The following is a 21,822-nucleotide window of genomic DNA, read 5'->3' as shown; positions in this document are numbered from 1 at the left end:
TTATTTATTTCAGGAGGCCATTGCACTCCAAATGCTTCTCAGATGTTTCACTTTTTTAAAAAAAAAAAGTTAAAAAGTCTTGAGGTTTTAAATTATGGGGGTTTAATTTATGTTTTAAATTTTGCATATTGTCTACTTTATTGTTGTAAGCCACTGATACCAACATGGTGAAAATCAGGATAAACGTGTTTTAATAACCTTTTCTATTTGAATGTTCAAAGTGTTTTAAACAATCATCTCAGCAAACCTTTGCAATAGTGTTGTTCTTTATTTTTCTAACTTAACACGGAAGCTGGTCTGCTTTTAAACCACAAAGGGTTTACTTTTAGGCTCCAAGAAGCACTCAGTGGCTGACACCCCCCCCCCCATTTTTGTAAATGTAAAAATCCAGCAGTTACTCTGTCTCCAGCCTTTCCTTAAGTGAAAAACACAGGGTCCTTGTTAGGTAAAGAGCAGAAGTAATGACAAACACTGGCGTTTTTATATGAGCAAAGCTGGAGGTATAATTTTAGGTCGTGTACTAGGTAAAGAAGTCAATTCAAGCCAAATGGGATAGCATTATCCAGTGACTGGAGGAAATGCAACCCTCAAAATTGCTGTTGTTAATAATTCCAGAGACACCACAGAGCTACCTTCCCTCTGAGGCGGCTAACTGGAAGGAAGCAATTCCAGAATCTCACTCAAATAAGCCTAACATGACTCAGCACAAAATTTCATTTTTTACAACCATCCTGTATAGCAGAGATGGGGAACCTGTGGCACCAAACCAGAAGCAAACTCAGCTGTGGAAGGGGCTTTGCAAAAAACAATAACGCAGCATGGGTGAAGCGAAACACCACTCCCTTCTATCAGCTGATGACCCTTTGCAAGCCCCCCTCCCCCACTTCACAATATCTAGACAAATGTGGATGTGGGAGTACCTTGAGCAGGGGGAAATGTCTGTGTTATCTGGACATTTATTTATTTTTTTCTTTGCAAACATTTGTCAAAAAAATAAAAATATGTAAGCATGCAACCTTTACAACAGTGATTACAGTACTGAATATTCCACCCCACTTCATTCATATAATCCATTTGCTAATTCAGCATTTCTTTTCAAAGTCTGAGGATATGTGAAAACAACTTTTCACAGTTTCATTTGTTGACCAGATCCTGAGGGAAATTCACACAATGCTCACAGAGAACCAGATATGCGCTAGATAACTTTAACATCTGGCATTTCTATCATCAGTTTTCATGCAGACTGTCCATAAAAAAATAATTGACTCTTATTGATTCCCCAGCAGTTGGAACCACATTGAGAAGGTAAAAGCTATCACAGATTGGTGGTCTCCTAAAATGACCTGATATTGTGAAAAGGACAAATACCAGTACCTTTGTATAAAACAACTGCTATAAAATCCTTCAAGGAAGTGAATTTGCTGTGGGGTTAAACCAGGCATAATGTTGATGAAATGCTGAGCAAGATTTTGGGGAAAATGTCTTGCTTGGCTGTATCTGAAAGAAAGAACTGCATGCTCTTTTCACATTCCTACATGGGGTAAACACCACCATTATTATCGATCTAGTCAAGAGAGGCTTAATACTAAAGCAGTTCTTGTATTCATTGACTGTATAATGTTCTTACATCAGATGAGCGGAAGGAATGTGTTATTTCATTCATAAACACTTGCATGCCGTTGTCACAGTTGAAGTGATTCCCCAGAGAGGTAAAAAGTTTCTCTACCATACTATAGGCAAATATTCTGATAGCTCAGTGTCTTTAAGAGTCAATAGCGAAGTACTCCAACGCATCACATTTTTTTAAGTTCTGAAAAACTACCTCTATTTAAATCCCATTAAATAAATATACTGTGGATTTAGTGCCTGCCTACTTAAATCAGTAGGATTGCAACATTTCCATTTAAGCAAGTTTGCTGCTCCAACACTTCCTCTTGCTTCCTAGAATCAAATATTCATCTTGAAGCGGACAGGAAATATATCAGACTGCCTCTGATATGCCAGTCCCCTTTCTATGTAGCCAAGGGAGGAAATGACTGAACATCATGAAAAAGAGATCTGAGCTCACAGGCCGTCAACAGTGACTGATGAAGAATCCTCCAGAGCAGCTGAAGGACGCTCCCTTTCATCGGTATCACAGTTGCTGGGTGGAAGGCTGATAGTGTTGGGCTCACATGGGCAACAGCCAACTCCTCCTTTCCGGCTGTTGGGCCGATTCCGAAGGGAGGCGTGGAAGTCTAATGATAACACTATTAGACGGTATAGTTGTAGCATCACAATTAAGATATTCTTAGCTGTGAAAAAGACCAGCATCTGGTTAATGACTTGGAAATAGCCCATCAGTATCAAGCGCACCACGAGGAAAGGGCCGTCTTGTATGAACAAGCTGATCCCAATGTTCCATAGGTCTGCACTGTGTCTGCAAAGAAGCAAACTGAAGACCCTCTTTGATGAGCCTGGGCGACCGCAGCCAACATGTTGCACTACAAACAAGGAAGACCATTGTTATTATTACAGTAACATCAAGTGAAGCATCATATGAAGTCCTCATGAACATTCACCGGCATTTTCATGCAAATTTTCTGACTAAGCTTGCATGCAATTTTGCTTAATATACACATTTTTGCAAAGCTAAAATGATTTTTAGTATTTTGTTTTCACTAATATATTGTTATTATTTTTCAAAACTGGAGAACTGATTGGAAAATTCAGAGAAGTGTGAATTTTTAAGGGTGGCAGAGTTACAACTAGTGTATTGTTTTGGAAGTGTGAATTAGGTTGGTTCACCTTTAAATGAGAACTGAATTGACTTTCTCCTGCATCCAAAGCTTTCATTCACAGAAGTGAGATTACATGAGCCAGCAGTTTATGATCTCAGGTGTGGCAACTTCCGTAATTTGCTATCTACAGTGTAGAACTACAGGCATGCTTTCACTCCCATGTTACATTTCACATGTGAATGCCAGTGTAGAGACTACTTCTGGGATCTGCAGAAATCCACTTTAGTGTCACATGTGAACTTTGCCATATCAGCTAAGTGACTGCTTCTTGTAAAGGGCTTTAGACAGATGCCAGCAACCCAGCACTTTTCACGAGACAAGAAGGCAGTTGTTCCCATTGGCTTATGTTACTTTTAAGGCAGTCAGAGTGGCATAAGCTTCTGGTGGGGGAAGTTAGTCCTTGCTAATCAAGGTTTCAATGGAGAGGGTTTTTTCTTTATTTGGTGGTGTGTAGGATAACCCCCTCCTTAAACTCTTGAGTTAAATCCTTGGAATTTGTTACTGTCCCTCACCTGCAAGATCTAGGGGGAACTGCAGCATGCTCCAAGTCCATACGGCTAGGATTGCATACACGACAGCGCGGTTGGTCCTAAAATTAACAAAAATGAATGACATATATTTAAAAAGCAATCCCTCCAAAGCATATGGAATGCCATCATATTAAAATGCAACCAAGTCCAGCTCATGGGGCTGGGAACTTCTTAGGACCCCTCAATACAGTGGTACCTCGGGTTAAGAACTTAATTTGTTCTGGAGGTCCATTCTTAACCTGAAACTGTTCTTAACCTGAGGCACCACTTTAGCTAATGGGGCCTCCTGTTGCTGCCACGCTGTCGGAGCATGATTTCTGTTCTCATCCTGAAGCAAAGTTCTTAACCTGAGGCACTATTTCTGGGTTAGCAGAGTCTGTAACCTGAAGCGACTGTAACCTGAAGAGTCTGTAACCCGAGCTACCACTGTAGTGAGAAAATTCATGGAATCCAATCCAGGTATAGAAATAATGTTAAGGATATTTTACAAGACCAAAGACCCAATTTTCCCAGTTATTAACCAAAACATACTATAAAACAATCCAGCCTGAAAACAAGATATCCAATTAAGGGTTTTTAAAAAAATAAATAAATCCAAGCTTCCGTGTGTGTTGGCAGGACCCATTAGCAAAACGGCAGCCCAAGAGTTTGATTGGCATTTGTGAATTTATTCTGGCATTCTGGCATGGTTACAGTACTGTCTCCCAGACACTTGTGCTCAGAATCTCAGGATGAGGAGTGACCAAATAATATCCTATGTGCAGCATCCAGCTTCTGACGTGTATCCTCCTGCCTAGTGCAATGTGAAAATATAGCTCAGAAACTAATTAGATATGGGGAACTTATGAGGTGGTGATAAGGCAGTCAGTGGCATGTGCAGGGGACAAATGATGTTCTATATAGGTCAGGGCCTGGGATTCCTGAACAAAGGTATAATTCCCCTAATGGTCTCTTATAGCAGACTCCTATGCATGTCTGCTCAGAAGTAAGTTTCGTTGAATTAAACAGGGCTTGCTTCTGAATAGACTTGCGTAGGATTGAGCTATCAGCAACTCTTGGGAGCTGCTCTGTTTTGCATTTCCCCTTACACTGGGACATCTCAGTCCTAGAGGCACATGTAGTGTCTGTTGCAATTTATTAAAATATTTGCACCCCTCCCCTTTTATCAAGCAACAAAAATGCAATGAAGTGCAAAACCGAAAGGACAATAGAGACAACAATCAAATAACAAATGAAACAATGATATAACAGCCATTGAATTAGTTCAGTAGCTATCTTAGATAGATACTAGCAGCAGTTTCAAATACGTAGTATCAAATACCCAACTGTGAAATAGTGTTTTTAACTAGTGCCCCAAACTCTCCCTGTCTTGAATATGTCTTTGAGCCAGCCTACACATTAGACAATGATGTAGCAGCTGATTATTGCTTGGAAGTGCTATTATGCATGTTACAGTGAATGTTCAAAATCAGGAGAATTACTGCATGCAAATATTGCCAAATCCAAATATGTTTTGTGTATGCCTAAAAATTGATTCCTGCTTTGGGAAATCCGTGAGTGAGTGCTGACAATAGGTGGCTATCAACATTCCCTGTCTATGACGGGGGCACCCCTGAGATTCCTTATTTTTGTAACATTTCTCTGGGATTGACAGCATTCACATGTGAACGTTTTCATTTGCATAATTTCAGATATTTGCTGAATCCAGAATGCTGTAAACCATTGTAATTCAGCAATTCTGGAATGAGACATTTTGCTTAGAAGCAGTACTGCTGAAAAAGGCAGAAGTCTAGGAGCCTTTCATATATAATCAACAGGAAACAAGTTTGTTCCATTACCCTTTGCAGATGTCATTTTTGTGTGCTACAATATTCACCTGTTCCCACTTCTGCTGTCTGCAGGTACTGATCAGAAGCTAATGACTGAATCTCTATGTAATGCAGATGTTGCATTAGTCTAACATAGGTAAATGGGCAGCGAGATAGAGAAATACACTATCTGCGTTATCACTCCATGCACCTAGTAATGTAGGCATTGCCTCTGAAATCTCACACCGCAATAAATGAGCTACAGCTAAATCCCATGGAAAGCAAAGGAACAAGTCAGTTGAGATTAGCTTTTGTAGCACTGCTGTTCAGTAGAACTCAGGAATGCCTAACTTTCTTTTATTGTTATTTAGCTGGATGCCTTTCATTTGCAAAGTGATACCGAACACTGCAGTTCTTAAATTCACAATCCTACTTGGGCAAAAATTGCATCTTCCTATTTATCCGAAGAACATCTAGACTTTTCTGGTGAAGTTCTTCAGGGACTGACATGACCAAGGCCTCCAAAATAATGGGTGTTCTAGCAAATTACCTACCTTACGTTCTCAATTTCCATGGTCTCACTAGTGAATTCAAGTATGTCTGCTGCAGTACCCACAAACATAAGAAGGAGCTGCGACAACTGGTCCCGGGTGATTTCACCCCCAATGGGAAGAAGCCATCTCCCAATGATAAGCAGCAGTAGAAAGGTCTGGTGGAGACCAAGCATCCAAACTGACTCACACACAGCGGAGATTGTGTTGACAAATTCTATGGCCTGTTGCAAAGAGCCATAAAAACAAGAATCAACATAGGAACTGTGGGGAATATGAACAGATACAGGAGTAGGGATGCGTGATTCGGTCAAATCCTGTCTCTCTCCATTTCTCATTAGTCCAATCTTAATTACAATTCTCCACATCTCCACATTTTAAATCCTCCCCCCAAATACTAGTATTTTAGTGTGAATACATACTTTTGTATGCAATTTTGCCTAAAATATACATTTTTGTAAAGAAATTTCCCCAAATAATGATGCCTTTAATATGCTATTTTTATTCATAGATGCATTTAGATGCACAACTAACCCTGATATCACTGGATGGAACAAGGTTTTTGGTTGTAACTGCTTCAAGAATGTTTTCAACCGTAATTGCTTTTAGAAAGTTTTAACTCATTTAGAATATTTCTGTTTGTAAATTGTGAGTCTTTTTGCCACCCTGGGTTCCTTGGGGAGTATGTGCAAATTACTTGGCTCAGGAACTTGCAAAATTCGATGAAGTGCAAATTTTGAAGGACGGCTGTGTTTCATTTCCAATATTGTGCCAATTAGGTAGGTTTGCCTTTAAATGTGAACTGGATCAGATTTCTTCCTCATCCCTATACCTGAAGCAGGACAGATGGTTTTCAGCACTTCTAAAAAACCCAGTATGTTGGACTCATCTGAACATTCAGCAAAAGCTACCCAAAGGAAGCTTGGTGGTCTTCTGCCACTAGAGGCCAATTCACATGACTGTTCAGTGCATGGTAGGTGTGGAAGATGAGGTCAGTTCATGTCGCCCTGGCCTCATGACAATCTGAATGTAAGATGGATTGGCTTTTGACAGTTGCATGAAGCCTGACAGTGCACGAAGGTGCCTTGTACTGAGTCCATAGGCCCAGCTACCCCAGTATCATCTGCTCTGACCAAGAATGGCTGCTTAAGGTCTCAGTTTGGGGGTCTTTCTCAGTGATGCTGAAATCCCAGGAATAGAACTTGACATTTGCTCCATCACTAAGAGTAGCCCTCCAGAAATTTTAGGACTACAGCTCCTATCTTCCCAAGGACCAGTGACCTGCCTTAGTACAAAGCAGCTTCCTATATTCCTAATCCTGCTTTTTCAGGGTTCCTGATCGTGTGGAGCTCTGCCTAAATTATTATTATTATTATTATTATTATTATTATTATTATTATTATTATTTAGACCCTGTCCATCTGGCTGGGTTTCCCCAGCCACTCTGGGCAGCTTCCAACAAAATATTAAAATACAATAATCTGTTAAACATTAAAAGCTTCCCTAAACAGGGCTGCCTTCAGATGTCTTCTAAAAGTCTGGTAGTTGCTTTTCTCTTTGACATCTGGTGGGAGGGCGTTCCACAGGGCGGGTGACACTACTGAGAAGGCCCTCTGCCTGGTTCTCTGTAACTTGGCTTCTCGCAGCGAGGAAACCACCAGAATGCCCTCGGCGCTGGATCTCAGTGTCTGGGCAGAAAGATGGAGGTATACTTCAGGTATCCTGGACCGGTATACTGGACCGAGGCCCTTTAGGGCTTTAAAGGTCAGCACCAACACTTTGAATTGTGCTCGGAAACGTACTGGGAGCCAATGTAGGTCTTTCAAGACCGGTGTTATGTGTTCTTGACAGCCGCTTCCAGTTCAGTGGCCGCTCCCAGATAGGAAGATACACAAAGGAAGATACGCATAGGAAACATGCTTTTTAGTGTGCAGGGGCAGAATCTGCTCCTAGCCACTTTTGGCTCATTCACTGCATTTGTGGACATTTGAGGGCTATAAAGGGATATGCATCCTGGCAGCACTTCTTGACTTGGTGCCAGAGGTTTGTGGTTCACAGATCCTTGAAATGACCCAGTTTTCTGGACCAAATGCTTTCGGCGTAATATGGCTTGAATGGAAAGAGATATTTGCTTTCACCTCGCCACAAAGTAAAGAATTTACTTCTTCATGCTGGGGGAAGGGGGGGGCAAAGAAGCCAACAGCATTTCTAATTACAATCATCTTGGCTAAAGAGGGATATAAGGACAGATATAAGACCCGGCCTAGCCAACTTTGATACACACTTTATTCCATTTTATAATACATATTATAGATAGTGCCTTGATAATGCCAAGGAAGTAATTTGCTAAACATAGAAATGGATTAATAATGAGAGGAAGCTGTATTGTTATTGCCACAAATGTTGAAGGGGGAAAACCCTAGACCAGCCATGGCCAAACTTAGCCCTCCAGATGTTTTGGGACTACAACTCCCATCATCCCTAGCTAACAGGACCAGTGGTCAGGGATGATGGGAATTGTAGTCCCAAAACATCTGGACAATAATTAGTGGAAACAAGCATACAGTACTTCAAACCATTGTTTATGAAGCTGGCTTGTTTTCACTAACCGGAGTTAAGATTAACCATAGTTGAATAAACTGTGATTAATCTAAAAAGAAGTGGAAGCATGGTCTCTTTAGGGTTGTACCAGAGGATGAGCATGTGACTTCAAGGGGAGGTTTGGCTCATTCTTGTAATACTAAACCCTTGAGATATTGCATTTGTGTGACATTATCTGCCACAGCGTCATTGCACAACTTAAGGACACTCTTTTAAAAGTAGGTGTCTTAGAAGACCTCACAACTGATAATACAACACAGTTCGCAGTAGTAGAATTCAAGATAGTTCAGACACCAACATTTCAAGAATTAAGTAGATGCTGTCATTTCATGAGACCCTGCTTACCGTTCCTATTATGGGACCATCTATGGCCTTGCTTTGATAAGCGGGTTCATATTTTGGAGTGAATGGCCGCATATCCGATTCATTATGGCAAGCCTGCAATAAAAATTCAATTCAGGAGATAAATCAGTCTCTAATTCTGTATAGACATTAATTAAAATAACCTATATTGCTTAACACTGCTGTAATGTGTGGACCCTCCTACACTGTTCAGGTAACATGAGAAACCCCAGAACATGTGGAACATGTGGAAAGAGTCCAAATGGCAGCATTGTCCCAGTTTCGAAATGATCCACACTGGGGTGGGAGGAGCAACAGCATAGGCTCCTCCTCCCTCCAGGCTTCTCAGATTACAGGCAGGAAGGAGTTCATTTGGCACACACATGATGTAAGAAGGGCCCCTGTGAATATCTTCAGAACAGCAACTGACAAACAATATTTTTTACTGCATAAAGATTGTGAGGAAAGGCAAGGGAGGTAAACCTTAAAAATCATTTGAATGCAGGGCAGCAATCCTTCTGCACCAAAAAAAAAGGATGTGTGGTTGAAAACTGAATTTGACTCTCATTGACTTGTTCATTATTTAACTGGAGGAGACCATTAAAAACATCTAAAGTGGAAAACTGGATGAGGTTTTTTAAAGAGTGGCTGGAGAAACCAAGCCAGATGGGCGGGGTAGAAATAATAAATTATTATTATTATAACCTATCTTCCTAACAATCTCTCATTTCAGACCAATAAGAAGCTCATTCTGGAATTTTTGACTGAGTTGCAAGCAACAGAATATTTTGTTCCTCTCACATTTCTTCCAAGGAAGAGCAGATGTATGTCTCTTATCTCTCTCACCCTTTCACATTTGCATGCAGTATGCTTCGGAAGTAAGGCAGATGTCAAAAACTGAGAGACCGAGGCTGCAATCCTATGCACACTTTTCTAGAAGTAAGGCCCATTGAGTATTGGAGGCCTTTGCTTCTGATTAAACGTGCAGAACTTTGGGCTGTTAAGCTGTGACCAAGAAGTTTCCGGTTCAGATCTCCCTTCTGTCATTAGGATAACCTTAAGCAAGCCTCAGTCTCTACTCCTCATTTGCAATAACGGGATAATAAATACTGATCAAATTTACAAGGTGGTTGTAAAGATTAATGATGTAATATATGCACAGCATTATGAACTCTCTGAATGCTGCATACTGAGTTGTTTTATTTCACCAAAGTATCCGTTGGCTTTCAGCTGGAAACCTGAAATTTCATTCAGCTACTCATAGGCGTACATCACACCACTTTAGTAAACACAGATTAGATTGTAAACTGAACGCAATGGATGAGTGAAGTTAGGGCACTGGGGGCCCCATATTTTGTATATTAAAAGACTGTGAATCCTCTCAGACATAGGAGCCAACTCCAGGGGCTGAGGTCCCTTCAGCCCCACCCCCATAAAATATTTGAGGGGCCCCTCCCCAAAAGTTGATGGACATTGCTATTTAAATGGTGTGCATGTGCCATGTCTTGTGATTGATTATGTGGGGCATGGCTTACCTCCCCACCACACAATATTTTATTCAAATTGGTACTCCTGATAACAGTCAGAGCTTTAAGGGGAGCCAGGGACTAGGATTGGGCAGGCATGACACCTGCTATACCGCCTTGGGTTGAGCAAATGTACTCTCCTATCTGCCTGTCTGTCTCTCTGCTTGCCTGCCTGCCTCTCTCTCTCTCATCTATCTATCATCTATCATCTATATCTATCTATCTATCTATCTATCTATCTATCTATCTATCATCTCTGAATGAATGTAATTCTGTGATTCTCAAATACTTTGAGACCAGCATCTGCTGGTCAGCTTCAAACAGGTTTGTGAAAGTACACCTGACCATATATAGACATTTTGATCTTGCTTCAGGAAGAAGATTATTTGATTTCTCTCTCTCTCTCTGCACTCAGACTTCGTTTTCAAGTCAAAACAGGCATTTTGAGGCATGAAGGTCTGTCTCTCCTTGTATCCTCAAAAATGTGCCATTGTTAGTTTTTTAACAAAGCAACGTTTAATTTAATCTCCCCTTTATTTCCTTATATATTTAGAACTGCTGCCAGCAGACTGAGATTTTCTGCTACGACAGGGTCAAAGGTAAGCTGCAATTTCAGTGCACATTCTCATGTCAAGAGGGAATTGCAATACATGTTTTATATTTGCTTTGCTTGTAAACTCCAGAGATAACGAGTCTCCGGTTCCCTGGAACTGCCTTTTGTTTTAGCCACAAATAAGAAAAGTTGTAGTCATTGCGGACCTCAAACTAGTTATGGCATTAAATGTGTCTTTGCATTTTAAGTACATTTTTAAAAAGGAAAAAAACTGACAATTAACAGTATCAGAACATGAAGAAAGAAATTAACCAATTCATCTCCTGTTACAGTCGTGAGGAAAATTCTTCCTTTAAAGCTAGTGTTCACCTTGGAAGAAAATTCCCCATTGGTGAGGATTTGCATTCTTAAAAACCTATTGATGCAATCTGGCTGTTTAAAAAACCTGCATCTTACTTGCACAGATACACACACATTTAATGCCATGCAGTTCTCCCATAGCTATGCAACGAAACACTTGGAATGAAGTCAAGACTGCAATTGCTTTACCAGAAACAAAGCAGTCCTATAATTGCTAGTTACCTCTTGGAACATGTTTTACAATGTGAGAATATATATATCTATCGCAGCTGTGTACATAATGGCCTGGTTTGCACATCACCCTAAGTGAATCTCAGCTTATAGAGAATGTGTAAGCATGTGGGCTCTGGGAGACGTTTGCAACCACTTTGCTCCTCTCTGGCCTTTTGACTGCTGTGTCGCACTGAGCTAAGCCAATTTTTGCCTCACTGTGTCATCTGAAGATATGGTTAAGCTCTCGCCTTACTAACCATCCTGCTCAGCCCTGCCAACTGCTGCTGAGGAGAGAGCTTAACCACAAGTCCCATTTGGATAGCCTGCAAAACCATGGCTTTGCTCAGCGCAACGTGGCAGCAAAAAAAGGACCAAAGAGGTTGCAGATTCATCTTTCGGAGTCCGCACACTCACATGTTGATGTTAAACCATGGTTTGGGTTAGTGTGGTGTGCAAGCCTGGCTACCCTTAACAAAGTGCACTGCAAGATAATACTGAACTGTTTGGCCCTCTTCAGATGTTACTCAGGGAGGAGAATTCTCGTAGATAGAAGGAGTGAGGTTGTGCTGCCAAGTTAGCCTGCCCCAGGAAGTTCCTGTGCTGAGTGGGAACATCTGAAGAGAAACCTCTATGTACAAGAAGAGTTGTGTGTGGCATGGGGCTAGCTCAAACCTGCAGCCTCGCCAGCACAGACCCACTCCAACATGGGAGAGCCTTCCATACTTTAAGAGAACTTAAAGTAACTGCTTTATTTTATTGAAATGAGATGCTTATTATTCATCTCTCTTGTTCTCTCTCCCAGTTATGCAGTCGACTTGATTCATTCATGAGGTTATAAAAACGTGGCCTTTTCTTTTTTATTATTAATAATATGACAGATGAATTTTTAAACGTACAATAAATGGACTTTGCATGCACAATGGAAATATCCCAAACCACAATTTTTACAATAAACCAAACTCCCCCCTCACCTGCAGTAATGCATGAAAAACCAATCCCTTATCAAAAACAAATGAAGACCATTTTAGCCTGTTTCTAACATCTGGCATCACTGGAGACTTTCAGAATCTGGATATATATATATTTATATATATATATATATATATAAGCTTCCGCTAATATGTGTTGTACAGAATTCTGTTTTTCCTTTCCAACAGGTGTAGCATTTTCTGGCCAATTTTGGCCCCTCTACTGCATACATTTCCAGAAGGCTTTGTAGGGGAAAGTAGCATGAAAAGTGTCCAAGAATAACAACCATGCAATATTGCATGCTATTACAATACTGTATTTTTGCCTTGATTTCCAAAGATGTTACTCAATAGGTGCATGATGTCTTAGAAGATGCTTGCTCTATTGACTTTGATAACTGGTGGCCCATAGGTACTAAAAGCAGCCCAGTTGCATACCCCTCAATTGTCCTAAATTGAGCAGCACATCCTGGAATTAAAGAAGCCATCCCAGCTTCTGATTGGATCCTGGAATGTCCCATTTTGTAGTCCAGTGTTCTGGCATAAGACAGCTGGCTCGTGACAACTGACCAGAAGATGCTCATCTTTTGGGCTTGTGTTCTCACACGAGTCAGTTAGCTCCTGTGAGACCTCAGGATCAAAAAACAAGCATCCTGATTTTGATCAGTGGGATCTTGGAGGTCACACATTTGTGAAGGCTGGGCACTAATGTCTAGAACAGTGGTGGGTAACTCTTTTCAGGTCAACAACTGCATTGTCATGGTGGGACAGCTTTCAGGGGTCAGCAGACCTATTCACAATCCTACATCCTTAAGATGTACACAGACTCATACACAATCACATACCCATATAAAATCACAAAAACAAAGCTGTTTCCCATGGAAACAGAGGCATAAGTTTAATTCTTAGTACCTCCACTCAAGTTTCACCTTCCATTTTCTCCAGAAAAAAACAAGTTTGTAAAAAACTTTTTTAAAAATCTGCAGCATCCTGTGTCTTTATAACATATCAGAGGGGTGTACAGGAAATTAAAATTAAGTATAAGAGATACTGGACAATAATTCAGAATTTCATTCAGAACAGGCTTGGGTAAATTAACCATGCATCTAAAGAGTAGATCGCTGGACCTTGGCACTCCCCACTGAACAGCTGATCGATGGAGGTCACCCAAAGGGCTGGATGAAATCTAGCTGCAGGCACATCTGGCCTGCCCCCACCCTTGGACCACAAGATGCTTGCTCAGATGCCTTTGATAGCTGGCTGTTTTCTTCTGTTCAACCTATTCATTACATCACATATTCGTAGAAGTCAGTTGATGCATGCACTTCAGGTTTGCTGAATTAACATATTTCTTAATTCCTCAAGTTTCTTAATCATGTTAGGTTCCTGAACAATTTCCAAAAGAGAAGACTAGCTGAACTTGAAAACATTCCATAAAGAAATATATTATATAGCTAGGTCTGCGATTCTAAGCAAGCTTATTTGGAACTAAATGCCGTTGAATGCATGGGGACAGGTTTCAAAGGAACCATGCCTGTGATATGACTGTAGACAGGGGCCGACTTCGGTATTTCAAATTTCAGCAGCTCCCCGTGCGAGGCCCAAAGTCGGTGGCTCCCTCTCCCACCTCTTCCTTTCTGTTCAATTTATTACGTCATAGTTGCAACGCCCTGCAGCACCCCCTAGGCCACACTTCCCTAAATCTGCCTCTGCTGTAGATCTCCTGTGGACAGAGTTGAACAACTCTCTACTTGTGTTCTTCGGGTCTCTGGACAAACTGTAATATATAATAAAGTGGTACATCGGGTTAAGTACTTAATTTGTTCTGGAGGTCCGTACTTAACCTGAAACTGTTCTTCACCTGAAGCACCACTTTAGCTAATGGGGCCCCCTGCTGCTGCCGTGCCACCGGAGCACGATTTCTGTTCTCATCCTGAAGCAAAGTTCTTAACCTGAAGCACGTTTTTCTGGGTTAGCGGAGTCTGTAACCTGAAGCGTATGTAACCTGAAGCATATGTAACCCGAGGTACCACTGTATATGCTAAAATAGTGCTTTATAATATATCATTCAGTCATGCATGACTTACAGCATAACCCGATGGATATTTATACAGAAGAATGGCTATGTAAACACCATACATTTAAAGCATGCGACTTCCTCCAAAGAAAACTGGGATCTGCAGTTTCTTGAGACTGCTGGGAATTGTAGCTTTGCAAAGAGTAAACTACTGTTGTAAGGATTCTTTGGAAGGAGCCATGGGCTTGAAATGTGTTTTAAAGGCATTGTGTGTACACAACCTGGACATAAGTCCCACTGAGTTCTGTAGAGCTTGCTCCCCAGTAAGTGTGCATAAGTTTGTTGTCTTAGACTGCAATTCTGTGCACACATGCCTAGGGATAAGCCTCATTCAACACGGTGGAGCTTATTTCTGAATCCACAGTTGTTGGGTTGTGCTTGAATTTTCCTGTTTGTGTGACCTTGATGTACTGGTCTGATCACTGATATAATGCCACGCAACTGTGTATACTGCGATTTACTGAAGTACTGAATGTCAAGTGTAAATGAGCCGTGGCAATGAGCAAGGAAAATGACATTAATATAATCGTAGTTGGTCATGTGTAATAAAGCAAGAAAAGGAGAAATGTAAATGGAGCACAAATTGCAATGTTTAATGGGATTCTAAGTCGTGATAGTGCATGAAAATCTCTCAGCGATGTCTAACATACTACCAAGAGATGGACTGTGATTTCAGTGACATCATAACACTTATGCACAGATGTCTTTTTGGGTTGGTAACCCTCTTAATTAATTCCACATGCAGCAGGAGGTTAACTCCTGCAACCAGGGACTGAAGTTATTTCTTCTCATGCACTGCCTATAACACTAGCAAATATTTCCAATTTCCCCTTTGCTACACGTATAGCTCCATCTTATAACTTTGATTGCGTATAACAGATGGAAAATGAAAAATTCTGTAATCCAGATTCTGTAACGAAACTAATAAAAGCTGGCTTTTGTTGCCTGTGTAAGAAATGCAACATGAGCCAGTTTGCACAATTTCTCTTACTTTGCATCACTTACAGTGCAATTCTGTGGATGTCTGCTCAGTCAAAGTAATCCCTATGCAGATCAATGGGACTTACTTCCAGGTAAGTGGGCAGCCTGTTGCCCGGCAGATGCAGACTCTGACTTCTGGATTATGGGATCCCCATCAATGGCATATAGGATTGTTGAGTCTTATTTGGCTGTATTACTGAATCCAAGCTTAATTATTTCCATGATTTATTATGGGGTTTCTTAATGGTGTATCAATAAATTATTCGCTTCACTTATTAATTGCTTCCTACAAGGCTTGTTGAATGAGGAAAGTCTTCAAGAGATGCCAGAAATGACAACAGAGGTGGTCTGAGTCTGATATGTGATGGGAGGCAATTGGAAACAACAGGGGCCACCACAGTAAAGGCCTGATCCCAAAATCATACAGAATGGACTTCCTGGTAAGATGGTATCTGCATGACGCCCTCTCTTGTCGAGCGCAGCTATTTGTTGGGTATTTAAATATATAAATACAAGTGTTCTGTGTTGGGGGCTGACGTTTCAATACCTCAGGTAGAAAATCCAAATCACACCCTTTAATGGTCCCGAAATTTAGCTGCCTGAAGCAGCTTGGCTCACCACCTGTACACCCACCCATCACCATCATATGCTGTAGGAAAGAACAATACCTGACTCCCAAAATGAAGCTCCAGAAGCCACAGTGAAGGCACTATGCTAATCAGGTAGATGAATATTGCTGGGGAAAACCTGGGAAGGAATAAAAAGAAACTGGATTTACCAAGCTTAGCCAGAATTGCACAGTCTATCATTTTCTTCTGTCAAAACAATGAAGAGATGGGTTGGATAAATATTATGTGACACCATATGGAATAAAAAGAAACACGGGGATTCTGTTTTGAACAATACTCAATGATATTACCCCCCCCCCCTAAATATTTGTTGAAACTCTGATTTTCAGGAGGGTTTTGCATGCCGAATACTCCCCTACTTTTTGAAGTGGTGGCTGGGGCTGCATCTTCAGACAACAACAACAGCAGAAATTCTGAGGCTCATAAAACAACAACAACAACAACAACAACAACACATTATTGCTCTGCTTACCCCCACTTTTCTGAGCAGTGAGGAGTTCCAGGAATACAGAACCAACTTGAGTTTCTTTTTCATTGGAAAGGGATCACTGGTATTGCCACAGAGCAACCCACACTGATCATCTGACACACAGAAATATGACAGGAAACCTGTGACAATAATTCTGGTATGCACTTCTGGTTCAATCTTTTCTTGGGATGTGGTTTTATTTTGGGTTTAACTGCTCTGATGTAATCTTTAGCACTGATGGTTTACCCAATGCTTTTCCAAGTTCGATTTACATTTACTATATGAGCTGCCCTGGTCTTAGGCTATGTACTGACTGTACATTTAAAGCACACGACTCTCCCCCCCCCCCCGTCCTGTCCCCCGGACATATGGGAACTGTAGTTTGTTAAGGGTGCTGGAAATTGTGATGGGTAAATTACAGTTCCCAAGATTCTCTGGGGAAGCCATGCAATTTGAATGTTTGGATGTACGCAGTCTTTTAGAAAACAGTTTATGAATGAATGAACTAGCCCTTGCTCCCACAAGTCAGCCAGACCCGCTCTCTGTGGTATATTACCTCCATATTACCTCCATATTACCTCCATTGTCAATGCCCTCTGTCACCACCCCAGCCCTCGCTAAACCTTTTCAGCCAAATTTTGGAAGCATAATAAATAGTCTTGAATCAGCACGTGCAAAATATCTTCAATTTAGCATACACAAAGGAAAAGTCCCAGTCAAACGGAATTGCCAACACTGTAAGTTCTTTATGCTACTTCTCTACCACTGCATAGAAACTACAGTAATTCAGCAGTATATAGGTAGCTTAAATAATAAAATACAGTGGTACCTTGGTTTGCATACATCTTGGTTTGCATACGTTTTGGATTACAAACACGTCAAACCCAGAAGTGCGTGTCCCGGTTTGCAACCTTTTTTTGGATTACAACCCTTTTTTATTACAAACAGACCTCCGGAATGGATTATGGTTGTAAATCTAGGTACCACTGTACTGTGTTTGCTATCATGATCAAGGCTGTTGCTCTTTTTTTAAACTTCCAAATTGCTGTAACATTCCTGTTCTTTCTTTCTTTTTGATCACTTACTATATCATTGTTCCTACGAATGGATTTTCTCTCCAGCCTTTCAATAAGGAAGCCATGCAACTTGTTTCCATCTGATTGCAGCAATATAAAGCAGGTGTCCAAGCTGAGAAGCGATTGTGGCGGGGAACTCACTCTGCACTGGATGACGGCTTCCCCACTAGGTCAGTGTATGAAAAATTCTTCCAGCTGGCCAGGGACTGATGCTGATCTAATGAAGTTGTCTTCAGCCAACTGACTTTGGCTCAAGCTATCTCTTCAAAAGAAGACATCTTGAGAAAACATTCTTGGCCAGCCGCACTATATTCTTTCCTCCCAGTGTCTGTCATTAAGAACTAATTCATCACCATCTCTCCAGCTTTTTCGTTAAGTAATAAGAAAGGCATATATCTTTATTTGCAATTAGCAAAAGGTCAGTCATGATGCTGCATGTGGAGGTGAAGAGGGGGCCCATATGTCAGAGGGAAGACCCAGAGTAAAGAGGGATACTGCATCCTTTTCGGTTGTAACAGGCTGGTTTTGTTGCTAGCAAAATAGTACCTGAAGTGCAGCATGTTATTTCCCCCCCATATGAGTGAATGGTACCCATTCATTTATATGGCAGATTCTTTAAAAGGCATTCAAAGAAAGACTGTTGGATTGAGGGTTACACCCATCTGTTGTCTTTTGTTCTCCAGTTTCTTAGAGACAGCAGGGTCTTCCTCAAAGCTTTCTTTTTCAGGACGTTGTAGCTGTGGTATACCAGGACTGACAGCCACTGGTTTCAGGCCAGAATAAGTTGGGCTCTGAGGCAGAGGGAGCAGTGGGAGGTATGCTCTAGGAAGCTAAGGCAGGCAAGAACCAACATCCCAGGTGGGGCTCACTAGGAAAGAGGTGATGGTCGTAAGCCTCTTGTTGGCTTAGGCCAATTGGCTTTACCTTTACCTTTACCATACCATAGACATACAGGTCAACTGGCTTGAAGAAGGACAGTTTCGTGGGCTCCAGTTGGCCTGCATGTCTATGGTATGGTAAAGGTAAAACGTATGTGGGGTGCTACAAATAGCGGGGTTTTTGCTACAAAACAATTACAAAACTTTGGCACCAGTTTCAAGGGGATCCCAGATTTTGGGGTTCATAGGTAATGAAGCACATACCCTTCTCCCCAAGACTGACTCTGCTCTCTTTCTCTGTTTGGGGGTCATGTTCTCTTCCAAATCCTGCCCACCTTTGCCAGGAGCTCAGGCAGCTCCTTGATATCGTCCTGCAGTGCCATTCCAGATTTTTTCTGAGTTGTGTGGTAGATGAAGATTCTCAAAGCCACCCCTGAATATTTTCAAGATTAAACTGCAGAAAATCTGTACACTAATGAGCATAAATTATAGCACTGGAAAGTCTCCCTTTTTCTTTTGTGAGCAAAGAGATTTGTGCCTTCGATTGCATACCCAGCTCATAGGAATGGTAACTTGGCATAATAAAGACGCTGCAGAAACTTCCCCTTCCCCATAGGAGTTTCCTCCTTGGATCCTGAGAAGGGTCTGCAGAAGACCTATGAAGTTCCAAGGTGAAGCCTTCACGGCTGGGACTGCCTCATCACAAGTAGCAGTCCAGCTCCTCACCTCTGCTTAAATTCATCACAGGACCATATCGTGGGTGCACAGAAGTGGACAGAGAGATCTGCATCTTCTATCAGACAAACAATTGTATGTCATGCGGATTTGATAAACCAACACAGGGCTAGTTTCCAAAGATACACCCAAGTAATAGGAAACTCTTTTCATTTTTGGGGAATGAAGTCAGAGAGCCAAAGCATCAGCTGATGACATGACATATGCATCACTGGCAAGTACTTCTGTACACATTTCACTGTGGCTTGGAAAAGGACAGTTTAATGGGCTCACAAGCTCTAGGTTTCCCCCTTTGGCGTGAATGAGAAAACAAAAAACTTTGCTTAGGAAAAAAGCAAACTGGACTAGGAATCACATAGTCAAAAAAGAAAACCTCCAAGTAGGGATGGAAGAATCTGTCCATTGTAGTTCTATCCATTTCTCATTTTTTCCCAGTCTGAAATTCAGTTCTCCATATTTCTGCATGAACTCCTTACAAAGTTCTTCAGTACTATATTGCGAATTTCTACTAATAAAAACATTTTGTGGGCTGTTTTAACTAACATGAACATTTTTACAAGCGAATTCCAATAATAACAATGCATGTTTGTATACTGTGTTCATTAATATGTTCCTTTTAAAGCACATTTCCCACTAATAGGCACACTTTGTGAAACATTGTAGAGCTGCATCACAAAATACAGATGATTGTAAATTTTTAAGGATGGCTATGTTTCAGTTCTCACCTTCTTTCAGAAAGTAGAAATTTGATAGATTTGGTTGTAAATGTGAACCAGATTTCTCTTGCAACCCTACCCAAAGGTAGTATTCTCATATTGGCTTGCCTCAAGAAATCAGGGAGATGTTTAAATGAGCCAGTTCACATAGTTAGTTGTTGAGAAATCAAGAGATGAGGAAGCTTGTGTGAAATGGGCCCCTCTCCGTCTTTTGCTTATTTCCTTAAACAAAGCAACTGGTGATTGTGTGATTCCCCCTTAGGTCAGATTGGTGCTTGTTGTGGCTTATGACCTGCTAGATGAAATCCAGTGAAGTCAGAGGAGAGCAAAGATGCCATACTTTTCACCATGGTAAGAAAGAAGAACCAGCCTTCACAAAGGTAGGCTGCTACACTGTTAGCAGTTTGGCACAAGCTAGCTTTAGGTGTGTGGTTTGGCTGAGCCAAGATTTGTTAGTAAATCTTACTGCCTTTTTCTCTTTTAACCATGCCATCGTTCATTAAACTGCCTGAAAGGATCTGCTGCTGGAAGTTGCATTCCATACATGTCGTAATGCATGTAACCATTTCTCTAGACTACGCAGCATTGCCAAATAATTGCTTCTCTGAAAAGACCGCCTTCCTTGCATTTTCTGAGTTGTGAAATGAACAGAGGATGCTCGGTGCAATTGCACTGGATCCTCCACAGTGCTCCAAGCAAAATTGTACACTAAGGCGACGCTTCAGTTTAATCACTTCACGGTTTCCAAAGCAAGGGAAGTGTCTTGGTTGAAAAAGTCTGGAGTTGCACAGAAGGCTGGGGAGGCAATCCGTACGTTTCTTGATTTTGCTGACTCTACATTTCCCCGTTGGCTCTCACTTGCCTTTGTTGCAACGGGGCACAGTGTCTTATAATACATAAAGAAATCAACTCCTATGGGAACTGTGGATCAATACCAGTCATATGTCACAGCAGGAGGAGGGGATCATTTTAGCCACAGTCTGATTTATACTGAATTCTACAAATCCACTGTGTTGCTAAAATTTTGACCCCCCCATATAAACTTGCCACCTGATAAGCTATTGCTGAAATGAACTCAAGCCTTCTGTCTGCACACACTTTTTTTTTTTTGCTGGACTTGTTGCTTCTTCTGCAAGCCCCCCCCCCATCCCCCTGCAGCACAGGCATTGGTGCTTCTCCTCTGCCTCACGCTTTGTGTCATCCTGATCTGCCACCCTTCTTGCTCCCTGTGGCGAAATGCAAATAGCTGCGGTGTCCCCTTAGTTGCTTAGCCTTCCCAACCAGCAATAAAGACAAGCAAGTGCTTCTGAACCTGAGTCAGAAAGTGCTGCAGCATTTCCGTTGCATTTCCAGGAGAAAGTTTGATTCAGAAAAACCTTATTCAAAAGAAGAGAAAGAGAGAAAGAGAACAGAAGGAAAGAAGGAAGGAAGGAAACTCTACTGAACTAGAATGGGACAAGCTGGAGGGCTGGGGATGGAGTCTGGGGGAGGGGACGATAAACTGTTGCAAAAGACAAAGGCTGTAAGCTCTAATAAGAGCCCGGTTCATAGATGCTGATAGGAAGCAGATGTAAAGAAACAGGCAGGCAGGCAGAGAGAGACCAGGAGAGAATTGCTTACCATTTGTAGCCTCTGCCTTGCTTAAACTTGAGTGTGAGCACTGTTTCTATGCAGAGCGGGAGATTGAGCAATGCCAGCAGCCAGTATTTGGGCTCCTTCATAACTTTGGTCACTCTCCAGACTCCAAGCAGGGAGTGCAAGGCAAAAAGCAGCCGAGTCGCCAGGGCATTGAGCAGCACCAGCAGTTCCATCCTGAGTTGAGCTTCCCTCTCTTTCCCCGCCTCCTCCTCCTCTCCTCCAGCACCAAAAGGGACCTTGGTGCCTGGGAGTAGCAAAAGGGGGAGAGTCACACTGGATGCTCTATGTGACGGGCAGAACTTTCCTCTTGTTCCATCTCCACAAAGGGGCCCATTATAACAAAAAGAAACAGCCTTGTCCCTCCCCCAGACTTCCTGAAAACTCTCTGAGA

At 41.6% G+C, this 21,822-nt stretch overlaps 1 protein-coding gene across 1 annotated transcript; it reads right to left on the bottom strand.

Annotated features, from left to right (window-relative positions):
* Positions 1-938: 938 nt before the first annotated feature.
* Positions 939-21,771, bottom strand: TMEM26 (transmembrane protein 26). Its single transcript, XM_083441187.1, has 6 exons — positions 21,414-21,771; positions 15,959-16,037; positions 8,616-8,708; positions 5,673-5,893; positions 3,293-3,369; positions 939-2,483 (listed from the first exon to the last, which is right to left on the bottom strand). Exons 1-6 carry the CDS (start codon positions 21,602-21,604, stop codon positions 2,065-2,067), a joined length of 1,080 nt encoding a protein of 359 aa, XP_083297313.1. The 5' UTR covers positions 21,605-21,771; the 3' UTR covers positions 939-2,064.
* Between the last annotated feature and the right edge of the window lie 51 nt (positions 21,772-21,822).

This window comes from Podarcis tiliguerta, assembly GCF_965153285.1.
Source record: "Podarcis tiliguerta genome assembly, chromosome: 5".
NCBI classification, from domain to species: Eukaryota; Metazoa; Chordata; class Lepidosauria; order Squamata; family Lacertidae; genus Podarcis; species Podarcis tiliguerta.
This window is presented reverse-complemented; position numbering and strand designations above follow the sequence as displayed.

What these genes read in the sequence shown, in the direction of transcription:
- TMEM26 (XM_083441187.1), bottom strand. Translation starts at nt 21,604, where the DNA reads ATGGAACTGCTGGTGCTGCTCAATGCCCTGGCGACTCGGCTGCTTTTT. An exon ending in ATGGTCCCATAATAGGAACG is followed by an intron (nt 5,894 to 8,615) that starts GTAAGCAGGGTC and finishes TCTTTGCAACAG; the next exon opens with GCCATAGAATTTGTCAACAC. An exon ending in GTTCCCCCTAGATCTTGCAG is followed by an intron (nt 2,484 to 3,292) that starts GTGAGGGACAGT and finishes CCTTGTTTGTAG; the next exon opens with TGCAACATGTTGGCTGCGGT.